This window comes from Chaetodon auriga, chromosome 3, assembly GCF_051107435.1.
Source record: "Chaetodon auriga isolate fChaAug3 chromosome 3, fChaAug3.hap1, whole genome shotgun sequence".
Lineage (NCBI taxonomy): Eukaryota > Metazoa > Chordata > Actinopteri > Chaetodontiformes > Chaetodontidae > Chaetodon > Chaetodon auriga.
The window spans coordinates 2,726,050-2,748,653 of NC_135076.1; the positions used below are offsets into that span (position 1 = coordinate 2,726,050).

General features: G+C 39.4%; 1 protein-coding gene across 7 annotated transcripts in view; it reads right to left on the reverse strand.

Annotated features, from left to right (window-relative positions):
* ptprfa (protein tyrosine phosphatase receptor type Fa) overlaps positions 1-22,604 on the reverse strand; it is a 328,374-nt gene that overhangs the window by 182,213 nt on the left and 123,557 nt on the right. For all 7 annotated transcript variants that reach the window (XM_076722953.1, XM_076722954.1, XM_076722952.1 and 4 more), the window contains one exon: positions 15,954-16,095. In XM_076722953.1, coding sequence (XP_076579068.1) covers positions 15,954-16,095 — 142 coding nt within the window. The remainder of the gene's footprint in view (positions 1-15,953; positions 16,096-22,604) is intronic.

Sequence of the window (22,604 nt, forward strand, 5' to 3'; positions counted from 1 at the left end):
TCTATAATGTCATCAGAGATTTATATATTCACCCAAATCTCAATTATGTGACATTGACACAGTACATGGTCAGGCTGTGGTGTTTTTTTTCCCACTCAGTGGCTTCAATATCTCATCAAAAGTATTGAGAATATATTAAGAGTTCACATTGGTATCAAGATCTCTTGATATGCAAGGAACAAATGTTCTATCCCTTTCTGATTACCACTTCTAAGCATCACAATTTTTCCCTTAACCAAATCACACAACCTTTTCTCACTAAATGGTGGCTCCAGATTTTGATTACTCTGACTACTTGACCACTGTTTAACTTTGTACATTTGACCATCATTACTATCAGTTATCATGCGAGCAACATTGTACTCAACAAAGTAATTGCTGAGGTTTGGCAACACAGCGACGTTACTATAATGAAGTCTGAGGAGGCAGAAAACATGAGCAGTCAGACAGGTCGTAAACAAATCGAGCATTTATCCAGATTATCAGTAAGTACTTTATTATGGAGGTCAGACTTGATGTGAGCTCACCTGAAATGGCTTTAATAATCTGTCATCTGTGTTGTCGTGCAGTAGGTCAAAGTTGAAGCAAACAGTCATTCTGTAAACTGCAGTGAATGTTTACAACTGACAGTTTGGGTAATTGCTTCATGGCTCACCTGTGTCTTTGTCTTCCAAATAAGTCTGACTAACCTGGAGGTTTGTTTATAGTCTCTCTGATCATCTCCTGGTGTTCCTAACACGATCTGACTTCTTCTTACCAGTGCAGTTGTGTTCCCAGATCTCATCAGCCAAATTAGAGAGTATAATTTTAGGGACTTAGCATTTAAATCAAAATTTTGCAGCAAAATCAATAAATTTCACTTTCAATCACTGTAATTAGTCGATTTGCAAATCAGCACGAAACTTTGGAGTACAACTTCAGAGAAGGTTGACACACAAATTTGGGTTGTTGACCAATAGCAAACCATCTTGAGATACAGATGAAATGGAAGACACCATCATAATAGCTGTATTGCACAATTTATGTATGTAATGTTAAAAATGTCAAAAATACCAGGATATGATAATGCAAATAGTCTCTTAAATAAACTTTCAACTTTTCGTCTGCTTTGCTCCCAAAGCTAGATTTGTAACCGGCAGTTAGTAAGCCAGATGGAGGGCTTGGAGGGCTATTTTCTCTCACTAGGGCTGGCATGGATCAGCTAGCTAGCATGACACCAGGTAGCCAGACACCTACAAAGGTTGCCAACTAGCCTTTCAAGTAGTGAATAGTCACCAAGCATCTGTTTTGTGAAGATGGGCAGACTACTTTTGCCATGCCACGGTTTGGTCTGACAGGACACTTTTGTGCAGCAGTAAGAAGGATGGAAGCTCTTCTATTGGCTGTTTTTCTTGTTTAAAGTTCTGTGTGAAGAAATATAACACCAGAAAATTTGCAAATGTCAGATTTGGGTCTATAAAGAGAATTCCCCTGAGCATGGACACAAGTTTTCCACACTTTGTGGTCTCTCACTGGGCTGCTCACCTCTCCTCTATGACACTGATAATTAAGGCTTCTGATGGAGCTCACATTCACACCAACATGTCTTGTTACACAGAAAGTGCCAGGACTCCAGAAATTGTACACTCTGAAATGTCATTTTAGTTAGATATAACTGAGAAATCTGAATTTCATTCAATTTTACTTCTTGACCTTACAGTGTAAGGAAACGTTACTGCATTTGTTCTCTGGCTACTCATGAGACAGCTTGTTAGTGCCAGTATTTCGTATTCAATCCAGTAGTCACAGCTTAGACAGAAACCAATGAGCCAGCCAGCTGCTGGCAGTGCCTGTCACTCTCCACTTAGGAATCCTAACAGGGCATCAGGTTGCCATTTTCTACTCAACCCAAGGACGTGACAAAAACTTCCTGATTTAAACAAGGAGCTGGTGAGGAAACACCCCCCTGGCATTGAAAAACACCAAGACAACTCTCTAATGACTTGTGTGTCCATTCACCTCAGTGGCCTAGGTCGTGGGAGAACCACAGACTCGAAGGCTGCTCTGTCTAAAGTTTCATAATATATTGTCAGTGTGTGAACATGAGGCCCTGGTGTATCATGGTCCCCATTTATGTAATCCCATCTGTAACATAATAGCCTGTACTTAGGCAGGAAAACAAGACCATAAGGCGGGGGAGAACTTCAAAACACTGCATTGAATTCCATCACATTTATCTGTGGCATTCAGCACTGTCTGCTGCATGTCTGAAAGTAGTCCACATAGAGATGGGAGAGCCAACATAAGAGTGTTAACTACAGGGAACCACTGAAATCTAATCATGGACACAAGCAATCAAGTCAGGTAATGTGATGATGGGCTTAAAGATGAAGGAAATGTTTGTAAAAAAAACACAACAGATCAAGATTAAAAACAAGGCCTTCTCAAGCTTGTTTTTGAGACCATATGCATAAACACACGCTTTTCACACAATTTGACCAGCTCATATGTAAACAGACGCATGCACCCTGCATACTTACACACCTCTATACAGGCTTTAATAAATGGAGACAGGTTAAAACCTCACACTGAATTTTCTTTGAATGGTGAAGTTAGTTGACATGCTGGAACTTTCAACTTATTTGAGAGTACGAAGAGTAAAAACAAGACTATCCTCACCAGAAGAGCAACAGCATAGGTGATTTATTCAAATACTTAAAATGACAAGGTTTACATTTTCCTGAAAAGTGACCTCTTGTGGTCATGTAAATTGTCTTTTCTCTCCCAGAAGTAAAAGGCAAAGTGTTGTGACTTTGTAGCACTGCAAAGCTGCTTGTTGGCACCAAGGTTTCAGCATTCAAAGTGTCACACTGGAGACCAGATCATGTCTCCTAACAACAGTCTGTCAACTGGGTTCTTTTTATCATTGACCACCATCTTTCCCTAATCTTGACCAAGCATTTTAGTCACAATTCTTTAAAACACAAATGTAAGGGATTCTAAGAATGTTTCAATTCAGTTTTTATGTTAAAATGAATGAATAAATAAATGAAACTGGCAGTCTTCAAACATTGCTGTAATTAATTGCAAAACAAACTAAGTAAACTTTATCACCATACATGTAAGACAGTGGGAGAGAAGAGTAAAATATGGGAGAATCCTGAGAATAACGGTAGGATTGAAAAGTCTGACTGTTTGGATCAAATAAACCTAATATAAGCCCATTTTATGTTGATTATTTTATTTGGTTTTCTTTTCAGTGTCTCAGAGGGAGTAACTTTTCTCTCAGCTTAAGCTCAGTGACAAAAGGTTGCAGTGCGTGAAAGCATGCACAGGAGCATCTGACTTGCACTGAAACTGACAGTTATGGCCATTAGATCACGTCCTCCTCCGGAAACAGGTGTGTAAAGCCAACAAATGACCCGACTACTGAGCCAGGGTCAGGTCAGGCGCCCTACCCTACTGACCTCCTTCTTACCCAAAGAACTGCAGGGTCACAGGTCACTTGCACAGCTCTGTTCTATATCCTTGTAATGCTGTAACATTAAGTGCCACATTCACGCAGCCTGAGAAATGAGAGACCTTTTAGACTGTTCTGCTCCACTACAGAGTAATTCCAGAGATTTCCTGCTCTCATTTTACACCATTTCAACTCCTTTTCAGTGTTTGAAGTTGTGACAGGCATGCTGGCTGGCTCACAACACTGGCTTGACAATTGATTTCCCCAATAATGGTTAACTGCACTGTTTGCAAAAAAAGCTTTTTATGCATGGCTGATAAGCTCCACCACTGAAGATGTTAAGCAGTCTAATGTTGTTAGTCCACACAGCAGGGATGTGGCACCATGTCAAATTCACAGTTTTTCCTTCTTGACTTTTTGTGATATCTGCCGTAGCACCATAGTCATCAAGAGGCAAATTCAGAGACAGAAACAATTTGGAATATCACACTTTTTTGACTTTTGTTTTCGAGGATAATTTCTATTAGCCTCCTCTTTACTCAAAGCCAGAGGGCAGCATATGAGACGGATCTTCTTTGTGTATGTGGAGTCAAGATATAGCTGCAGACACAGAAAGGGCAGGATATCTGCAGGGAGCAGAGACAGTTGCTGCAGCAGGCAGCCATGCTGTAGTCCTCACTCACACAACCAATCATGCAGCTTTCATCACCGTCAGCTAGAACACACAGGTGCTGTGCATCACCTCGTCACACTTTTCAGTCATGATGTAGCTCAGTGAAGAACAACCGAGTTACCTGTGTGCTGGACTATCACTCAACACTGCAGCAAGAAAGAGACCTGCAGATCTCTACATACAGCAGATGAGGATGGTGTCTCGCAGAAGAAGTGATATTTTTTTGTTTGTTGAAATTTCACACAATATTTCAACGGCATTATTCCAGCATGTAATTATGACCTGCTCAGGCCCAGACGATATTTTTCTTTAGGACTAGCTTTTGTATCACAGGTTCAGGAAGTTAGGTGACTTATGAGAGACAGATGGAAAAAGGCAGTCAAAATCATAGCAGCAGAGGCAATCATATACTGACTTGTAGTACCTAGTATGGGCCAAGTTCTCAAAATCCTGGATCCTGCAAATCCCATATTGCAAGTGTACAGTTTCTCCAACAAAAGACATCTCTCTCTTCCCATAATATAAATGAACAGCATCTTTTTGTTAGGCCACCCATGCCTGATAAACAACCCCGTCTAACTAAGGCTCCAACTTTGTAATGCAGACTTCTGTTAAAAAATTGTAGCCTTGTAGCCAAGACCAAACAGAGATAACTGATGAGAACATCAGGGTTATTTGTCACACTTGACAACACTCCTCCAGGCGTCTGTTCCAGAAAGCAGGTTTAGTGAAAATTCTGAGTATATTAACCCTGTGTTGAGGGGAAACTCAGAGTTTTTTCAATTCAGAAACAGAGATCACCTTACCTGTGGGTCAGTTACTAAGGTAAGATATGCTTTGAATCTAACCTGCTTGCTTTCCACATTCATATAGTCAATATTAAAATGCACATCACAGTGCATAAATTTGCAGTCATTTAAGTAGGGAGAACACTAAAATCCCAGTTAGATATTGGTTCATTACCCAAGTACTCTCCTTAACATTACCACGTGATCAGTCATCTTATGAAGGTCCACATGGAACCTATGCATGAAGCTCATACAACTATACAGCTCAAAGAACATGGGTGAATGTTGTGAAGTTTGAGCTTCATGTGTATGTTCCATGTGGACCTACTTAAACTTGGGCACGCAGATTTATGTCACTTGGACAGCTATGAATTAATTGAATGATTTCCTCATGTTTTGACCATATTCAGAAATCCATCTCTGCATAAACATGAAAATATCCCAGCTGCCCAAGATGCTGGTTGTCCAGCATAGGTTTTCTTAGACTTGTTGCTCTAATTATACTGTATTCAAGATGGCGCTGCAAGAGTGGCAGCTAGTTACACCAGCTCCGATCACTTTTCTATATTTTAGTGTGTTCTTATGTTATTCTTGTGTTTCTTCCACCACTAGTCTCAGTTGATTGTGCGCATGTATGCGTGTACAACCAGTGAGACTAGTGATTTGCTTTCCTGGACTATTTAAAACAACATCATGAGATCCATTCAGCCATGGCTCACACTTGGGAACAGCTGTTAGTGCTGTGCAACACGAATGTACTCCCAGTGGAAAGACTGGAGATCAACTTGGAAATAAAGAGAAGAAGGTGTGCCATGACAAGAAAAGATGGTATAAACCATCCATATTGTCTTTTATTACGGGGAACATGAGATGTCTCCCTAATAACGCCGCTAACCAGACTGCAGAGGGAGAAGTAGGAGTGTAGTATCATGTGCCGCACGGAGATGTGGTTAAACAAACTCACACCAGACAACCCTTCTACAACTACATATACTTGATTTTTTAAGTTGTATTTTGTATTTTTTTTATTCCCTTCTATGTCCCCTTTATTGCCTGCGGTCTGTAACACCCTAATTTTCCTGGCAGTGATTTAATAAAATTGTATCTTTATAATATTCAATATTTCAACTTTAACTTTCACAGATTCATGACAAAATAAAAGCTAGACAAGAAAATCCAGTATATAAGTTTGAATGATAATGTCTACATGTGTGCAAGTAAACCAAAATGTTTCCATTATCATAAATTGATTGCTTTCAATATGACAGCTGACTGTGTTGTACAATTTCATAAAAAGTATGACACAGTATCCATCATACTGTTTGAGAATCTGAAAAATCAGAATTCTTTCTGTTTACATCTAGACCAATAGTCTACTGCTTGTGTTGCTTTTGAGTACCCTGATGCATCAAAGGGCAGTTCTACAACTGGATGACCGCAAATGAAAACATAATTTTGCTATTCCTGCTTTAGTTAGCTGTTTCTATACCAGCAGTATTCACCATAATAAGGTCAGACAAGCCATTAAAACTACAGCCAGTGAAGGTGAAAACACAGTGTATGACGTTGGTTCTGCATCGCATTAAACAGCTGCAAAAAGGCATATGCACATTTGGAAGTTTGGAACTTCTGTCATATGTCTTCATCCTGATAATTGACCCTCATCCCTACAACAACACAGAGAGGTGCCGCCGAGTGTGCTACTGCTGGCAAAGACAGTCCTTCCACGACAAAGGCTCATAATTCTTTCTTGACCCTGGAAACCGGTCAAAAATGTATTCCAAACCTCAACTTTTCAGCCAACATGACAGTGAAACTTTAGATGTTGATAACATCACTTGATATCACATAATATAAAGTGAAATTATCTAAAGAAAACTAATGATCACAGTCCACAGTTGGGCATATCCATGATGGCTATGTTCTTCAAATTCCCCAAATATTTGGGGCATTGATAAGTTCTAAAATTTACATTCTGATTGTGGATTCCTAAATTTCAGTCTAGTGTGAATAAATCACTCTTTTAAGGACTTCTAAGGTGAAGTAATTTAAATATCAGTAATTACATCTGTAAGTGAAAGATTTATGACATTTTCAAAGTAACTTTGCCATGACGCTGTCTCATTTTTCCCTGCTTGAGTCATGGTGCAACAGTCCCTGTAGATCAAAGGCTCAGCTTCATAAACTTGCTGGGTGTGTGGCAGCAGTGCACCTAACATTCATCTTATATAATGTGTCATTTATCACTGCCAATTCATCTCACTCCTCTCAGACAGCATTCTTCCACTGTCTCCCCCTCTCTCTCTCTGCTCTAAATACTTTTGGAGCCTCTTTGGTGCTTAAATGACCAAAGGGAAAGATGGACTCCATGTAGGAGATGGAGAGTGCAGGAACAGAACATAAGAAAACTAATTAGTCATATCAGGTCTCAGGGCCACAGGGTGGACTCCTGCTTAATGAAGTCATCCTGGGTTTAATCCCCCATTAGACAATATTTGCCAAAGTATCTTTGAGCAAAATACTGAACCTCTACCTGTCTCAGAAGCAGAATTACCCCACCCATTGTCAGTAATAATACTGAATAATGCTAATATGGAATAATAATGAAAAAAAGTCACACGTTGAAAGTGTGGCATAATTATTTTCAATCTGAACCATCCAAACCTATTGGACACTACCAGTGGCATGTGGTATGTCATTGAGCAATTTCAAACCAACAGGATAAATCTAGCAAAGACTCATCATTTATCATGTCATTTGGCTAAATTGCAGGGTTTGCATTGGTCATATAACTAAAAATCTCAACAACATATGACACACTCAAATTGGGAACTGTGTGAAGCAATTGTCCCAAACTAACAAAATCAACAAAATCTAAGCAAGTCAGCAAAACCATGCAGGTAAAATGCTCTACTTCTGAAGCACTCTTGGTGGGGTTTGAACCTGTGTGGAGGATGGAACATAACCACATTGCAGCCAGAATGTGACACAGCCGTTCCCATTGGAATCCCTCCAAAACTGATGAACAAGAATATGTACATAACCATTGGTATATTGATTCACAGTGGATCATATGGATCAGCAAGTAACATTGGAGGCCAGGAAGTCATTAATATCAGTGATTTCAACAATTGATTCCAGATGATCCACTGTGAGTATCTCACATATACAGTGGAACTGATCCCTGATATGATTCAGTTCTTACCTAATTGACCAGTTTTAAGATATGCAATTTCAAAATTGCTTAGTTATTTTGTTGATGCCCTCTAGTGTTTTTAGTCAGTGGTTCCCAGCATGAGGTCTATGACCTCCCCAAGGACTCTCAAGATAATCTGAAGCAGTAAACAGAGGTAAAAAAAAAAAAAAAAAAAGAACTAAATTGCATTCAAGGATTTGACTTTTCCTGTAATATTTTATACAGTGACATACTGTAGTTACCAAGGTAACATCTACAGCCAGCAAAGAATAAAAGAGAGATAATATGGCTTGATTTTCTTATAGTTTCCGTGAGTTATCTTCCAATAGTCTTTACAGCTGCACTGATCTCATTAACACTTGTGGCCATTTTTATGGTTGTTTTTCTACTCCAGCTCTTGCTGTGATAGCTGCTGAGCACAGTGCCAGACCTACTGACATTGCTGAGTAAGTGTGGATAGCTATTTGGTAGTGGTCTTCATGTTTCAATCTGAAACTAAGCCATGGAAAACACACCTGAGCATGACAGCAGAAATTAAGAAAGACTCTCTGAGAGAACAGATCTATGGCCACTCAGATCCAATGCGGATAATTAGAGGAAATACATAGTAAAGATGAGCTGTTCCTACTTTTCAAGTAGGTTATTACAACCGATATTTGCATTTATTGTTAAGTGACAATTTCTAGTGGCTGCAGTGATTATGATGGGAGCAAAGGAGGAAATCTGTATTTGGAGGAAGGTGTGGTGGATGGATGGGTCAAACAAATACAGGACATTCACCCAGGAAACCACTGTTTGCATCCCATGGGAAACCAAAAGTAAACATTGACCCTTTTAAAATTACATTAAGTAATATACTTACATTACATTTGTTACAAACCTGGCTCAAAGTTTGTAACAAAGGAGAGAGCCAACCATTCTGTCAGTCATTTTCAGCGTTTATTTAACTCAATATAAAGACAACTGAAGGAAAAATTATGTGGCTTGTCAGTCATGTACTGCATGTATGGGTGAGTAGGGTGTATGCATGTTAAATTATAAAGAAAATACAAAACCAAGAAACCAGATTGCATGCCCTGGGGACAGCATGCTGCTCATTCATCAGGAAGAAGAGAAAGGGATGTACTCCTCCAGCCCCTTTTATAACTAATGCCACACCTACTAGAGGTGTAACCAAGCAGCTCTGACGGCCCCTGGACTGCTGTCACTCCAGGAAAGGGTCAACTGGAGAGAAACAAGGCAACATATTAAACAGGCCGTCACACATTGCATACATTACTTGTGACCCGTGATGTTTTCCTCAACCTAATCAACTAGTTTTGTTGCTTAAACCTAAGCAAGCTACAACTGTTTTACAATGTTAAGAGGTGTGAAGACAAAGGATATACCACCTTGTTGCTAGTGCCCTCCAACAGTATTTATATATATATATATATATATATATGTGTGTGTGTGTGTGTGTGTGTGTGTGAGTGTGTGTAATTTTGGGAGCATTGGCAATCGACCTATTAAGCAGTTTAGGTTTGAGAATCTGCTGGTTTAAGTTGCTGAGTCATACAACTGTTATCTGCTGTCTAACCTATTAGTGCCAAAATATGACAGGGATTTTCAGAGAGCATGCACTCTGTCGGAGCACAGTCATTCCCGGGGGTTCCCAGTTCAGCTGCTAATCCCATCTTCCAATTCGATTCCAAAGTTACACCACTCTTGATGGTTTGATCTTTCATTTGTGTTTCTTATATGTTAATTAACAACGTTTTCTATTTGTGTTGAAATATAATGAATGTAATTTAAGTTTGTTTCAAAACTTACGTGCTGTTGCTGATTAATTGTATATGAACATACATTCTCAGACACAAGGTTGCCAGATGGATGAATAAGTGATGACTTATTCATAAATACCGTATCATGTGAAGAAGTTGTCACTGAAAGTTGTGACTTCACAGGGTTTATGATTTTGTACATAGCCATTTCTAGTCAGTGTTGTCTCCATCATGCACACAAATATGCATTCAGCCAGAGCAGACGGAGAGCTCTATCTACACTCCCCACATTCACTGTCAAAGTGCTCTTAGGCAGCGCATCTTAGGGGAAAATATATTAAAAAACAAGAAAATTCAAGTCACCACAGAGAGATTCTCTATTGCTGACACAGAGCAAGCAGCAGACAGGGAAACAGCAGGAAAGAAATCTAGCACTTTAAAAGATACTGATGTTGATTCAGTGCAACCAGCACTACCACTCATGGCCATTACAAGTGCAGGAGGCTTGTTTTGAGTGATGTGCCGCTTGAGTGTCACAATCAACGAAAAGAGAAAAGTATATGATGTTTTCTGTAGAACGGCATATAACTCCCATGCGTGAGAAGTACCTCTCATCTCTGTCTGCATTGCACTGGCTTCAGCTCCAGCTGTCTTCACCGTCTCCCTCCCTTCATCCCCTTAAGCTTTCTCTGTCGGTTCACTTCATGACTAATGCTGCACTCTCATTACCCAGAGTCCTGCTGTCGACTCTGCCGCGTCTTCATCCTCTTCCTCTCCCCCTCACTCTCTCATCTCTCATTTCTGCCCACTCTCTCTTATTGCTTTTGCTGTTTTGTATTTCTATTCTCTCTTTAGCTCTCATGCATCACTGAGGAGTTTTGTTTCAAAAAAGACAAACTCACATTTTGAAAATTGTGACACAAAATGGTGACTGGAATGGAAGTGGATATCATTATGAAATATACTGAAAGCTTTGCAGTTTCTTCAGCTTTTACTATTTGGAGGATAAAACCATTTAAACTTGCAAAAGAATGAGATGGATATGCAGCTTTGTGGAGCACATTGATACGATTTACACGTATTCATGTAACCAGCATATCACTTGTAAGCCACAAACCTGTCAAGCCTCCTGTTTTTCCTGGGATTCCAACATATTCTCCTCTTCTTTCTTGGTGACCTCCCATTTAAATATCTTTATCCTTTCTATAGAAAAAAAACCTCAAAACAGTTTGCTGTAATGTTAACGGGAAGCATAACCATTAAACATATTTAATGTGTTTGCTACATTCCCCTGTGGTAACGCAGGTGGCAGTATATAGAACATAAGCTGGTAGTGACGAGAAGTCATTCACTCAAAGGATAAAACAACAACAAGAAGAACGATGAATGTGAGACATGCCAATTTATATAAGACAGGGATATTCACAGCTCTGATATTTTAAAGTAAGTGGTTGCCTTGTGGTGGTGTTTTACTGTGTATAGCATTGTCTAAATGCAATGGGTATGTCAGTGACGTGCAGTGAGGTTCATGACTGGTGAGGCACTGACTCCTCTGAAGTCAGATGTAAAAATATATGAACCCAAAATGGAAGCTTAAATTTCAATTTTGACCTTAATTGAAACATTTAGTTGTTTTAAAAGCTTTTAATTATGCTTTAATCAATTCCACACTGTTCACAATACGATAGCAAGAAAAACAAAAGAATATTTAATATAAGGTGAAATTCAATTTTTTAAAATTTAAATGGTTTTTTTTTTGGCTGATCTCTCTTTTTTTAATTAAAATTGAACACTCACTATCACCCTCTGCGTAGGAGAGCACGCAGCAACGTGCATTGTGCCGATGGAGCTCAGCACTGCCTATCAGTGCGGCACGGTACTTTCTGCCTCACCCGCAGCATTTTCACTGCACATTCATGACTGATATAAAGAAAGACAGCAATGGGCATGCGCCAACTGCCTGCGTCAGTCAGTGTGTGTGGCACAGAGCCGTCAGAAATGAGGCACAGCTCATTGCTGCCTCACCTCACCTTCTCCCACGTATACGAACAGGCAATGCGTAAACTTAGCGATTTTGACCATAGAAATGTTGAAATCATACAGAAAACAAATTTATGGAACAGTCATGAGCTTAAGGCTGAATTTCCTCCTCTTACTGAATTTATAAACCACAGCAAGTTTTTTTTTTATTTTTTTTTTATTATATTTTAACAGGTGAGGCACTGCCTCCCCCGCCTCCCTGACTGCACATCACTGGGGTATGTGGACAGTGGGGAAGGTGGTGGGACTGTCCAATGTGTGGCACCAGAAAATTTACCCTATTTTAAAATCCGATTGTTGACAGGTATGGCCCACTATGACTTATGAATTCTGACTACTGACAGAAATATTTTTTTTGGGGATGAAGCAGCTTTACAGTCTCTCTTAAATATCATATTTCTCCCAGAATGTAATTTCTATGTGGGCAGTAAAGCCTCATTGAAAACTAACAAGTTCGTTAACAAAGAGCAACATCCACAACCTACTCACATTCAATGGTACAGCAACATTACAACCTTTAAGGGAAAATCTAATTTACACAGAAGACTTAAGGTGTTAAAGTAATAGTCTACTACTACTACTGGGGAAATGCAGTTGTTTGTTGTCATACGAGTCAGACGAGAAGAGTGAAGTTAATTTCTGTACAAAGATGGCCTCAGTACAACTTTTAACTAGCTCACTATAGACAAAGATTAGAAGCAGGGGGAAACTGTTAGCATAGCTCCCGTAATGTGTTTTCATGTAATTCCTCAGACATCTCAGAATCACTCCTGGGAATCGTGCTGAAACTAACTTAACTAAAACTAAACTATCTAACTAAAACACTACTACCTCACAGAAGGACTAAGAATTATTTATGAAGCCTACAACACTGACTTTCAACAAGAAGAATGAATAGTGTCAGGAGACAGTGTCAGGTTGCTGTTTTATGAAGCCACAAAGTAGTGGTTATCAGAATGTGTTGTAGTTTTCAGTATATTCATATTAAGTAGTGGTCAAATTTGAATATGTCTATGAATAGGAGAAAAATAACAAAGTTATTATGCAAAAATATGATGCCAAAACAAATTAAAATTTATTTCTGACTGATATGCACATCAGGGCAAAGCTTATTCTGTATTTCACAGCTTTGTTCATTAAATATTAGTCTGTTAACAGTGATTATCAGTCTGGCCTGTCACTCTCCTTTAACAAGACCCTGAGTGGTTTTCCAGAGAAAAGGCCTATTTGTTTGGTGCAACAGGCTCTGGAGCCTCAGGCTGTGTTTACTGCTGACAATATCTACATAGCAGAATAAGTATAATGGGTTCCTGAGTGATTTGGAAAAGGCTGCCAGAGAGACAGCCCTTTTTTGTGTGTGGCTGTTTGTCTACCAATTAGAGTGTCGATTAAATAAATGTGTTTGGGCTCCATCTTGCCGTTGGCAAAGAACAGAGCTGTCTAGAGACACACCTAAAGGTGGTTCCCAGCCAAAATCACTTTCAACACATTCCTGCTCAGAAAACACCATCACACAGAAATACTCGGCTCAATTTGAGACTCAGACATCTCTAACAGCCAAACAACATTCTGACATTTTGTTCCATCAAACAGGGGGCTTAGTTCAAAGCATAGACTGTATAAAACATGGACGTAGTCTCCATGACATCACCCATAGGTTTCTGAACAGCCATCTGTCAAACTCCAAAAATAACTAACAAGGTGGAGCGTGGGTGGAGCTGCGGCATGAAATGTGGTTACAGAAACCTAGTTGCTAGCTGTCACTCAAAGCTGCCCCGCCCTTAATAATGTGTAACTTTAAACCTTAATATAATCTATTTGAGTAAGTTATATAAAAATTCAACCCCCAACAGATGTCATGAATGGGGAAATTAGCTATGGAGACCAAAACCCTTTTTTTGTGACAGGCTGTAAACATGTTTATGGAGATGGAGATGGACTCATTTTTAGAGCCAGCCCCAAGTGGCTAATCAAGGAACTGTGTTATTTGGCACTTGTGTTTGTCAGTGTGGGGCAGCTGTTCAGCAGCCGGGGTAGTCACAGGCACCCGCTGCCTTTGCCTCCCCACATACAGATTGTTGGGGGGACCAGGTAACTGGGCAGAGGCCATGAATAAAATATTTCTTGTATTTGTAGGTGAGGTGTATTGAAGAAAAGAGCATCACTGATAATGACAAATGCATTTTGTATACATAGAAGAAAAAGCAGGAACCATCAGCACATGACAAATTAAAACAAATAAAAATTCTACCTGAACCTAACCAAACCTCAACCATAGCCATGGCAGACATATCATTATATCATCATCACCATCATTATAATATCAGGCCATGACAAACAATGTTGTTCTGTCAGTAGGGACACCAGATCAGAAACACTAAGTCGTTCAGCAAAGCATGAAACTTTGCAACAAGAGTCTGTGGTTTGTTAACCTGATTAATAAAGCTGCACCCACAGGTGTTCAGTCCTCTAGTTTGTGCATTTTGAGTGTCTTGAGCAGAAGTGGCAATGCAAGTGAAGCAACGCTTGTCCAGTAACAATTACAATTACCATGTGTGAAGATGTTCAAAGTAACATCAGTGCTTCCAAAGCTGCAAACTGCTTCCACGTGAGACCCACTGGGACGGCACTGCCTCAGCTGAGAGCAGCAGAGGCCACATGCAGCTCCTCAATCATTTACACCACAAGAACAATGTGATACATAGCTATGCATTTTACAGCTGACGGCTTTTTACTCATGCTGGCTGATGTAATTTAGACAGACCTGATGTCAGTAGGACACTGTTGATAAGAGCTGATTTTCTTCTCACTGCCTTCAAAAGATGTCATACTTGGTTTACAATGTTCCCACAAACCCCATCACAGTTGTCTCCAGACATACAGTACATACAGTACTGTACAGTGCAATAGAAACCTCTGTGCATCGCTGGCTTAGTAAACATTCAATTTATCAAAAAGACTTTTACTTTTTTGAGGTAATTTAAGCAGTGAAATCAACAAAGCCACCTTATAATGGCTCCTAGATGAAAAAACAGTGTTATTTGATATCCCTGAAACAGCAAGATCAAGCTAAAATTCCAAGAGAGGATTTTAAGAGCCTATAGACATGCAATTGCTTCTATTGATTTTGACTTTTTTTTTGATTGGACATTCCAAATAGGTAAATGGTTGGTACCTATAAACCAAAATAATAGAACTGAATCCAGGATCCAGCAAATTAGCAGAAACAAATCAGCAGGCTATGTCTCAAACTTGCAATGCATTCTCCTCTTCACTAAGACGACCAAGCACCAAGTCATTCTTCCTCCAAACTCATCACATATGAAGTTCACCTCTGTAGGAGGTTGGAGTGATTGGATGGGTCAAGCACAGGACCTTCACACAGGAGACAGGGGTTCTTGTCCCATGGGGAACCAAAAATGAAGGTGGATTTATTCTGTAAGTGAAGTAATATAACTAACATGCTTATTTTAAGCCAAACTATGATCTTTTCCTAAATCTAACCAAGTAATTTTTGTGCCTAAACCTGTGTTCATTATTATTCTCAGCAAGCTTTATTTTGAAAGTCTAACCAGACATCGCTAGCTGAACATTGCATATTTATTATTGGTGCCTTGATCGTCAAGCCCTGCATGTTGTAACAAGACTCATAAGAGTCAGTGAAGAAGTAAGAGAAATATCTATCTATCTATCTATCTATCTATCTATCTATCTATCTATCTATCTATCTATCTAGCTATCCAGACAGACAGACAGACTGTTACGCCCTGCTGTGGGACCAGGCAACAGTTCTCAGTTGAACTATAAATGGTTAACAATGAACACAGACAGGCATGTGGGAGTAAAGCAAGAACAGTGCCTAATGTGTTGTCCGTACTCATGAGGACCAGATCTAATGTAAGGGCAACACAGGGACACATGAACATGAAAACCCCTTCAGTTGGCAGAGAGTCAGAGGGGTGAGGACAGGCCGGGGAAGGGCGTTTGTAGAAGTAAAACAGCTAAGGCATGTGGCATGTGTGGATGATTAGTGAGACAGGGAGTCAGGTCTTACCCTCCAAGACAGTGAGCTTGGCACTGGTGTTGATCTCTCCTACACTGTTGGTGGCTGTGCATTCATAGATGGCTTCATCGCGGTGGGTCCTCAAAGGCTGGATACGCAGCACTGAGCCCGAGCCATCATCGAACTCAATGACCTGGTCAGACAACAGGAGAGGAGGATTAAAGTAATCATCTGTGACATTTCCATTCAAATTTATTTCTGTTTTGCTACTCTCTGTTACTGACCCCTTTAACACAGCAGTGTTTCATTTTAACTTTGATAAAGCTTTCCATTTGCTAAAAGAACAAAGGACTTTCAAGAACATCTTCGTATGAATGTATATAGAAAGCCTATATATCAGAATTATTCCTATTCTAACCCTTTACCACCCATCAACTTGAATGTGGTCCAGATAGATAAAAATTACAACACACACAATGACCCCTCTCATACAAGTGTACGAGCAGGTAAGTGTAGTTTTGAACTCTGGAGAGAGGGCTAGTTGTTTCTACCTTCCAGTCTTTATGCTAAGCTATGCTAACCATGTCCTGACAGCTTCACTTGTACTCTTGGAGAGAAAGCAAAAAAAGAAACATATTTTCCAAATGTTGAATATTCTTTTGTTCCTCAGCCATGCATTGTATATGAATTACTGTAACATTAACGGCAGTGATTAAGAAGAAGATACCAAATATCCATATTACATGACATGTTCATATTTATGTAACTTTTCAGCAGTCCATGAAGGGTTCTGCAAAGAGCACAGGGTCCCACAGGCATCTGTCATGCATTATTCTGCATTATAAATCTGGTGTGAGCCACTGCAAATGATGCACCTGTCATTGTCCTTTTGTGCAAATGTTGCTGCAATATCATAATTGTAAAAACAATGCACATGCATGCTACACATGAATCAATCATATCAACCACATGAATTTAATTAGAATGTAATTATTGTAAGCTACTCCACCAACTTTAGACAGTCATTCACTCACCCATAGTGTGCAGTTTACTCTAATAACAGCTGGGCCTACAACTCTTTGGTCTTTGATCAGTGCAATTCTAAATATGTCTCTGACAGTAGACTTTTTGATTTGATCACTCAGCAGAGGACCGATTTTACACACAAGACTGTTTAAAGGATAATTCCAGTCATGATTTCTGAGGTTTTGTCCATCACCCCCATCAACACTGTACTCAGCACTCAGGTGGCTGATATCTGTTCTTGTACTGATTGATGATCATATCAAGCAGCAAGTTTTTAGTTTTGGGGCTAATGTGGTGTAATGTTTTGATGAACTGCAAAAAAATCTGAATCAGTCTGCTGTAATAATTGGTAGCTTTTTTTGTATTATGTGGAAATAATGCCTAATGGTAATTTACTAAATGTGTTGTTTTATAACTAAAATTGTTGTTTTGGTACATCCGATAGAGTGACCAGCTATCACTCAGCTCTGTCTGCTCTACAAATTCTACAAACTGCTTTGAGGTCATTTTTTGGGAAAGAAAATCCTTACAAGGCTGAAAAGCAAGATGAACGTCATATTAATCAGCATTAGCCACTCCACATATTGCTTTTGCTTAACTTAATTAGTCAATAAAGACATGGCATAATGTAAGAGAATGATAAGAAATACTGTTTATTTTGCAGCAATAGTGTCTGTGTGTTTCTTCATTTGTATAGTTGTTCTGTTTCTTTAACATTGTGTTGGTGTAATTTACGTAACTGTGATTTGTCCTCTTGGTTTTGTAAAATTAACTTTGGGAAAAAAAATCAATAAAGACGGGAAAGCCTTGCTTTGTGTGAGGGACTGCAAAGGAATTTGTGTTATCCAGAGCTTTATCCAGAGCTGCAAGGTAAACGAGTTAAATCTTCTGTTTCTGACATTTTGAGATGTTAAAAATTTTCATTACATTAGACTCTGCATCACTTTATTCCAGCTGAGACTGTGCTGTCATTTATAGGCTTAACTGTTGTCAGTCTCCATTGCTCTTGCTGTCTCTTGTCATTTGCTTGTATAAGTACATGTACAGCACCACACTACAGAGGTAATCAAATCCAAAAACAATCGGACTATCTGAAAATACAGATGATTGCCCTGTTGAGATCTGTTACCCAGATTATTTTAGCCACTTTTTTTTTTTTAGGTCAAACTGAAACTTGGCACAGCTGAGATGCCACAAATAGTCCCACACACAGCACAGAAAATCTGTGAAGGTGCACAACTATAGTATGTGGGTGCTTAGTTTAATAAGTGGACATGGTCATTATTGAATATCATCTCTCTCTTACACTTCATAGCTCAGAGTAATGACTCTGTCTGCAACAGTTGCTGCCTTGTTTAATGTACAGCTGAGAAAGTTAAATGAATCCACACAACCCAGACTGGGAAATCATTTTGATGATTTTTTCCCCCTAATTTCTTCAATTATGTTGAGTAGAATATATGGATAGGAATTTTTGCCAAAACCATGAAAATGACCCACTTTGTACAAAAATCATGACAAATTATTCAAATTTACAGCAACTGAGATGGTGAAAGTAAAAGTTCTCACCAAGTTTGATCATGCTGCTTGGAGAGACCTGAGTACTGACCTCAGAGCAGCTGAAGGAGGATGTATAAAGTGATGAGCTTGACTGGATAACAGGTATGTGAGGGGCTTTAGGAATGTTTAGGGGGGTAAAGACTAAAAGGTCAGGACACTGGGCCTTACACTTCTGCTCCACTGCACTGTGTGACTCAACAAGCTGACTGGCAAGAAGCACATTCTTGCTCTAATGAAAGAGGTGCAGAGCTGCACTCTCTTCCTGCCATAGTAGGAGGTCAACCAACCCAGCAAACAGGGAAGCTATGAGTTTGAAGAACACAGGAGAAACCTCCTACTCAGAATGACAGGAACTAGCCATTGTAAAGAAGCTTGGGAATAGAAAAAGGACCAAGACTGTGGAAAACCTTATGACCTTTTTTTTATGGCATTTATATATATATATATAGATATATATATATATATAGATATAGATATAGATATAGATAATTTGTACAAATGTACACATACATAGTTGTTTTTCTATTCTGTATCCTGTACACTTTTTATTTTGACCTCTTTTTGCCACTGTGCTTGCTCTTTGTAATACTTGCTGGCTGTAACAACTAAATTTCCCCAGTGTGGGATCAATAAATTCTTATCTTATCTTATCTTCACACCAAACATCACACTAGGGTTAAGTTCAACTAGTTAAGTTCATGTCAAAACAGAGCCAGGTTTGGGATAACCATAACCCTGATCCATTTCAAGTTAATTCCAGGAGAAACCTTGCATGATGAAGAATTTACCATCAAAAGAGCAATTTTCACAAGAAGCTCAGTGTTATGCAGAGAAAAAAACTGAGAGGAGTAAATAGTATTAATCCTGCCCATGCAACCATATTTTCTATAAGTTACAGTCATATGCATTGACAATAAGATTGCACTTTATTGATGCTCAGGAGGAGAGTGGCAGTGACAGTGTAAATTGACTTCACAGTGTTAGCCTGGTTAAACACATGGTCACATGACATTATCCAGATAATGTATACAGACACAGATGACATGTTGATATCAGGTGCTAATTGTATTTCAGAATCATTTTCTATCCCTGAAGAGATATACACGAGATTTCCTGTGCATCTAAAACCTAAAATTATTATCAATCAATAGACATTTAACTGTAACAGCAAAATATATGGAACATATATGTAACATCCCTTCTACACTGAACGAGACTAATTCAAGCATAGGCATATAAGGAATATTGCACTGACATATGACATGGATGCTTTGTAGTATTAAAGATTCTCTTTCTAGCCGTGTTCAACTGGATAAAATTCAATAAAAGGGTAGTTAAGAAGGAAGGAGAGAGCTGGACTGTCACCCTGCATTGAGAGGAGTTACACCCACCCCACACACAGGGTAGCCATCACTTTGAGTAATGCTGAGCAGACAGGTGGAAGATAATTCCTATTACTCACGATGACATGAACCAAGTGTTTCCATCCACACAGGACTCATGTTGAGTCACTTCACTTGAAATCATCTGGGCTGGCTGGCAGCTAATGAGCATTCCTACTGCTCCAGAGTCCTGCAGGAAGGCTCATACAGTCATCTTAATTACTAAGCAGTTGCAGTGTATATTACTGCAGCTGTATGCATAAAATGTCTAGATTCTGGCCATCTTATCACAGTGCACAAAGATTCTGCACATTCAAATGTAGATGAGACTCAGCAGGTGACTCTGAGAAGATCTGGGCCAATGCATTTGTATTACTTAGAATTTATATTAGATAATCCATCCCACTGAATATTTTGTACCAGCAACATTGAATTAAATAATTAAGTTCACATTGTACTAAAGGTTTCAACAATGTAATCCAAAGCAACACTTTCTAGGAACAGACCAGAGAATGGACCATCAAGGAGACTTTTAAAAATGCTCCTCACCTGCAGATATTAATTTTGATTTTTTTTTGTTGTAAGGAACCACTTAGGCCTTTGTCAGAGCACAGTATGCCCCACTCACACTCATGTTCTTGGGCATTCAAACTTTGCCAGTTGAACTTGAGAGTCCAGACTGCTGCAGAATGTTCACAAAGCAAGGCTCAATGTTTTTCCACATTCATGTTCAGATAACACTAGTGAGCTAACGAGACTCTACATCCTCAGAGAAAATGGAACAGGAAATAGTTTCAGTAAAACCAGAGGTGGGGGACTGTTCATTTATGTAATCAAAGCTTGGTGCATGGACACTGCTATGATCATGACTCACTCCTCTGCTAGCCTAGAATATCTCATGGTAAAGTGTAGAAATATCTATGTGCCCAGAGAGTTTACATGTAGTGCTGTGGCAGCATATATCCTTCCTGGATGTTGATGCTAAAATTGGCAATTAAAGAATTACATGCTGCTATTAGCAAACATCACACTATACATTATTAAGTAGTTTACAGCATGGGGGCTCTGCAGGGGGCAGTGTTATACCATTTCCTCTTCACCCTCTACACATCGGACTTCAGACACAACACTGACAGTTGTAACACCCAGAAATTCTCTGATCATTCAGCCATTGTTGGACGTGTATCACAGGGGAACAAATTGGTATACAAGAAGGTCATCACCAACTTTGTCAAATAGTGTGAACTGAACCACCTGCACATAAACGCTAGCAAGACAAAGGAGATGGTGATTGAGTTCTGAAGGAAGGTACCACAGACTACATTGGTGAACATCCAGGCCTTGGACATTGAGATCATGAGGGAATACAAATACCTGGGGTCCACCTCACCTCAACAACAAACTGGACTGGACAAACAAAACAGATTTCCTGTACAGGAAGGGCCTGTCGTCTCCATCTGCTAAGAAGACTGAGGTCCTTTGGAGTATGTAGGACATTGTTAAAAATGTTTTACAACAATTTTCTACGCAGTTGTCTGCTGGAGCTGCAGAACCTCTGGGAGGGACAGATAAAAACTGAACAAACTGGTCAAGAGACCTGGCTCTGTCCTGGACTGCCTCTGGGAGAGGGATGTTAGCCAAGCTGACACCAATCATTGACAACCCATCCCACTCCCTGCATGAGACGGTGGGGGCCCTAAGCAGCACCTTCAGCAGCCGACAATTGCATCCACTCTGTAAGAAGGAACGCTACCACAGGTCCTTCATTCAACTGCGATCAGACTGTTCAACTCTACAACTGTTCAATGTAGCACTGTGTTTGCACAGCTGTATGATTTTTATGTTTCATCATCTTGCCATTACATCCATGCAATATCTCATACAATATTACATATTTATCTTATTTGTATCCAGTCTATGCAAATACTGTACATATTTTCTTTTCATACACTGTGCTACATATTGTTTTATCTAATGTGCAATAGTGAAAACACTGTACTTAAACCATGTGCAATTTTCAATCCTTGTGCAATTTAAAATTTTTCCCAGCAATATTAATTTTCAATACCCCTCCCGCTCTTTTTTGTATAGAAAGTATGTATATAGTTATTTTTTCATTTTCTAATATATGTTTCTAAACAGAAATATTATTACAAGCACACATGATACTTTGGACAAGATATCGTGCTGTTACAGGTAACGTCTGAAGCACTCCAATCACACCATGGTCAGGTGAATGGTTGGGGTTTTAGATGCCTTGGTGTCCTTGAATCATGCCAGAAATGGAACAATTTCACTCAAAGTCATTTTCATCAATTATATGGTCAGAGGTGAATTTAGGGGACAAAGGTTGTGTTGTTGGCCTTCACAATAAAAAAAACATGTTGGTAATACTGCACAATCGTTTTCATTTCTGATTTCTCCAGAAGCAAACAAATAAACAAACAAACAACAAACATACTTTCGTTCTCACCCTCTTCCAACCAGCTGCCTGTCTGTCCATTTTTACCTGCACTCATACCTATGAATTCATATAAAGATACGTTTTACCTGTCAAACAAATTTTTTGTGGGTTAGCTGGCTGGTATCCGACCCAGTTGCAGGATTCTGGTCTCTACACACCACTTATCAAACACTTAAACTTTTAGTGAGAATAGTTAAGGTGTGGCCAAACGGACCAGATACTGTACTACAGCACCTCTTTAAGCAGATAGACTGGATTGTGTTGCCCTCA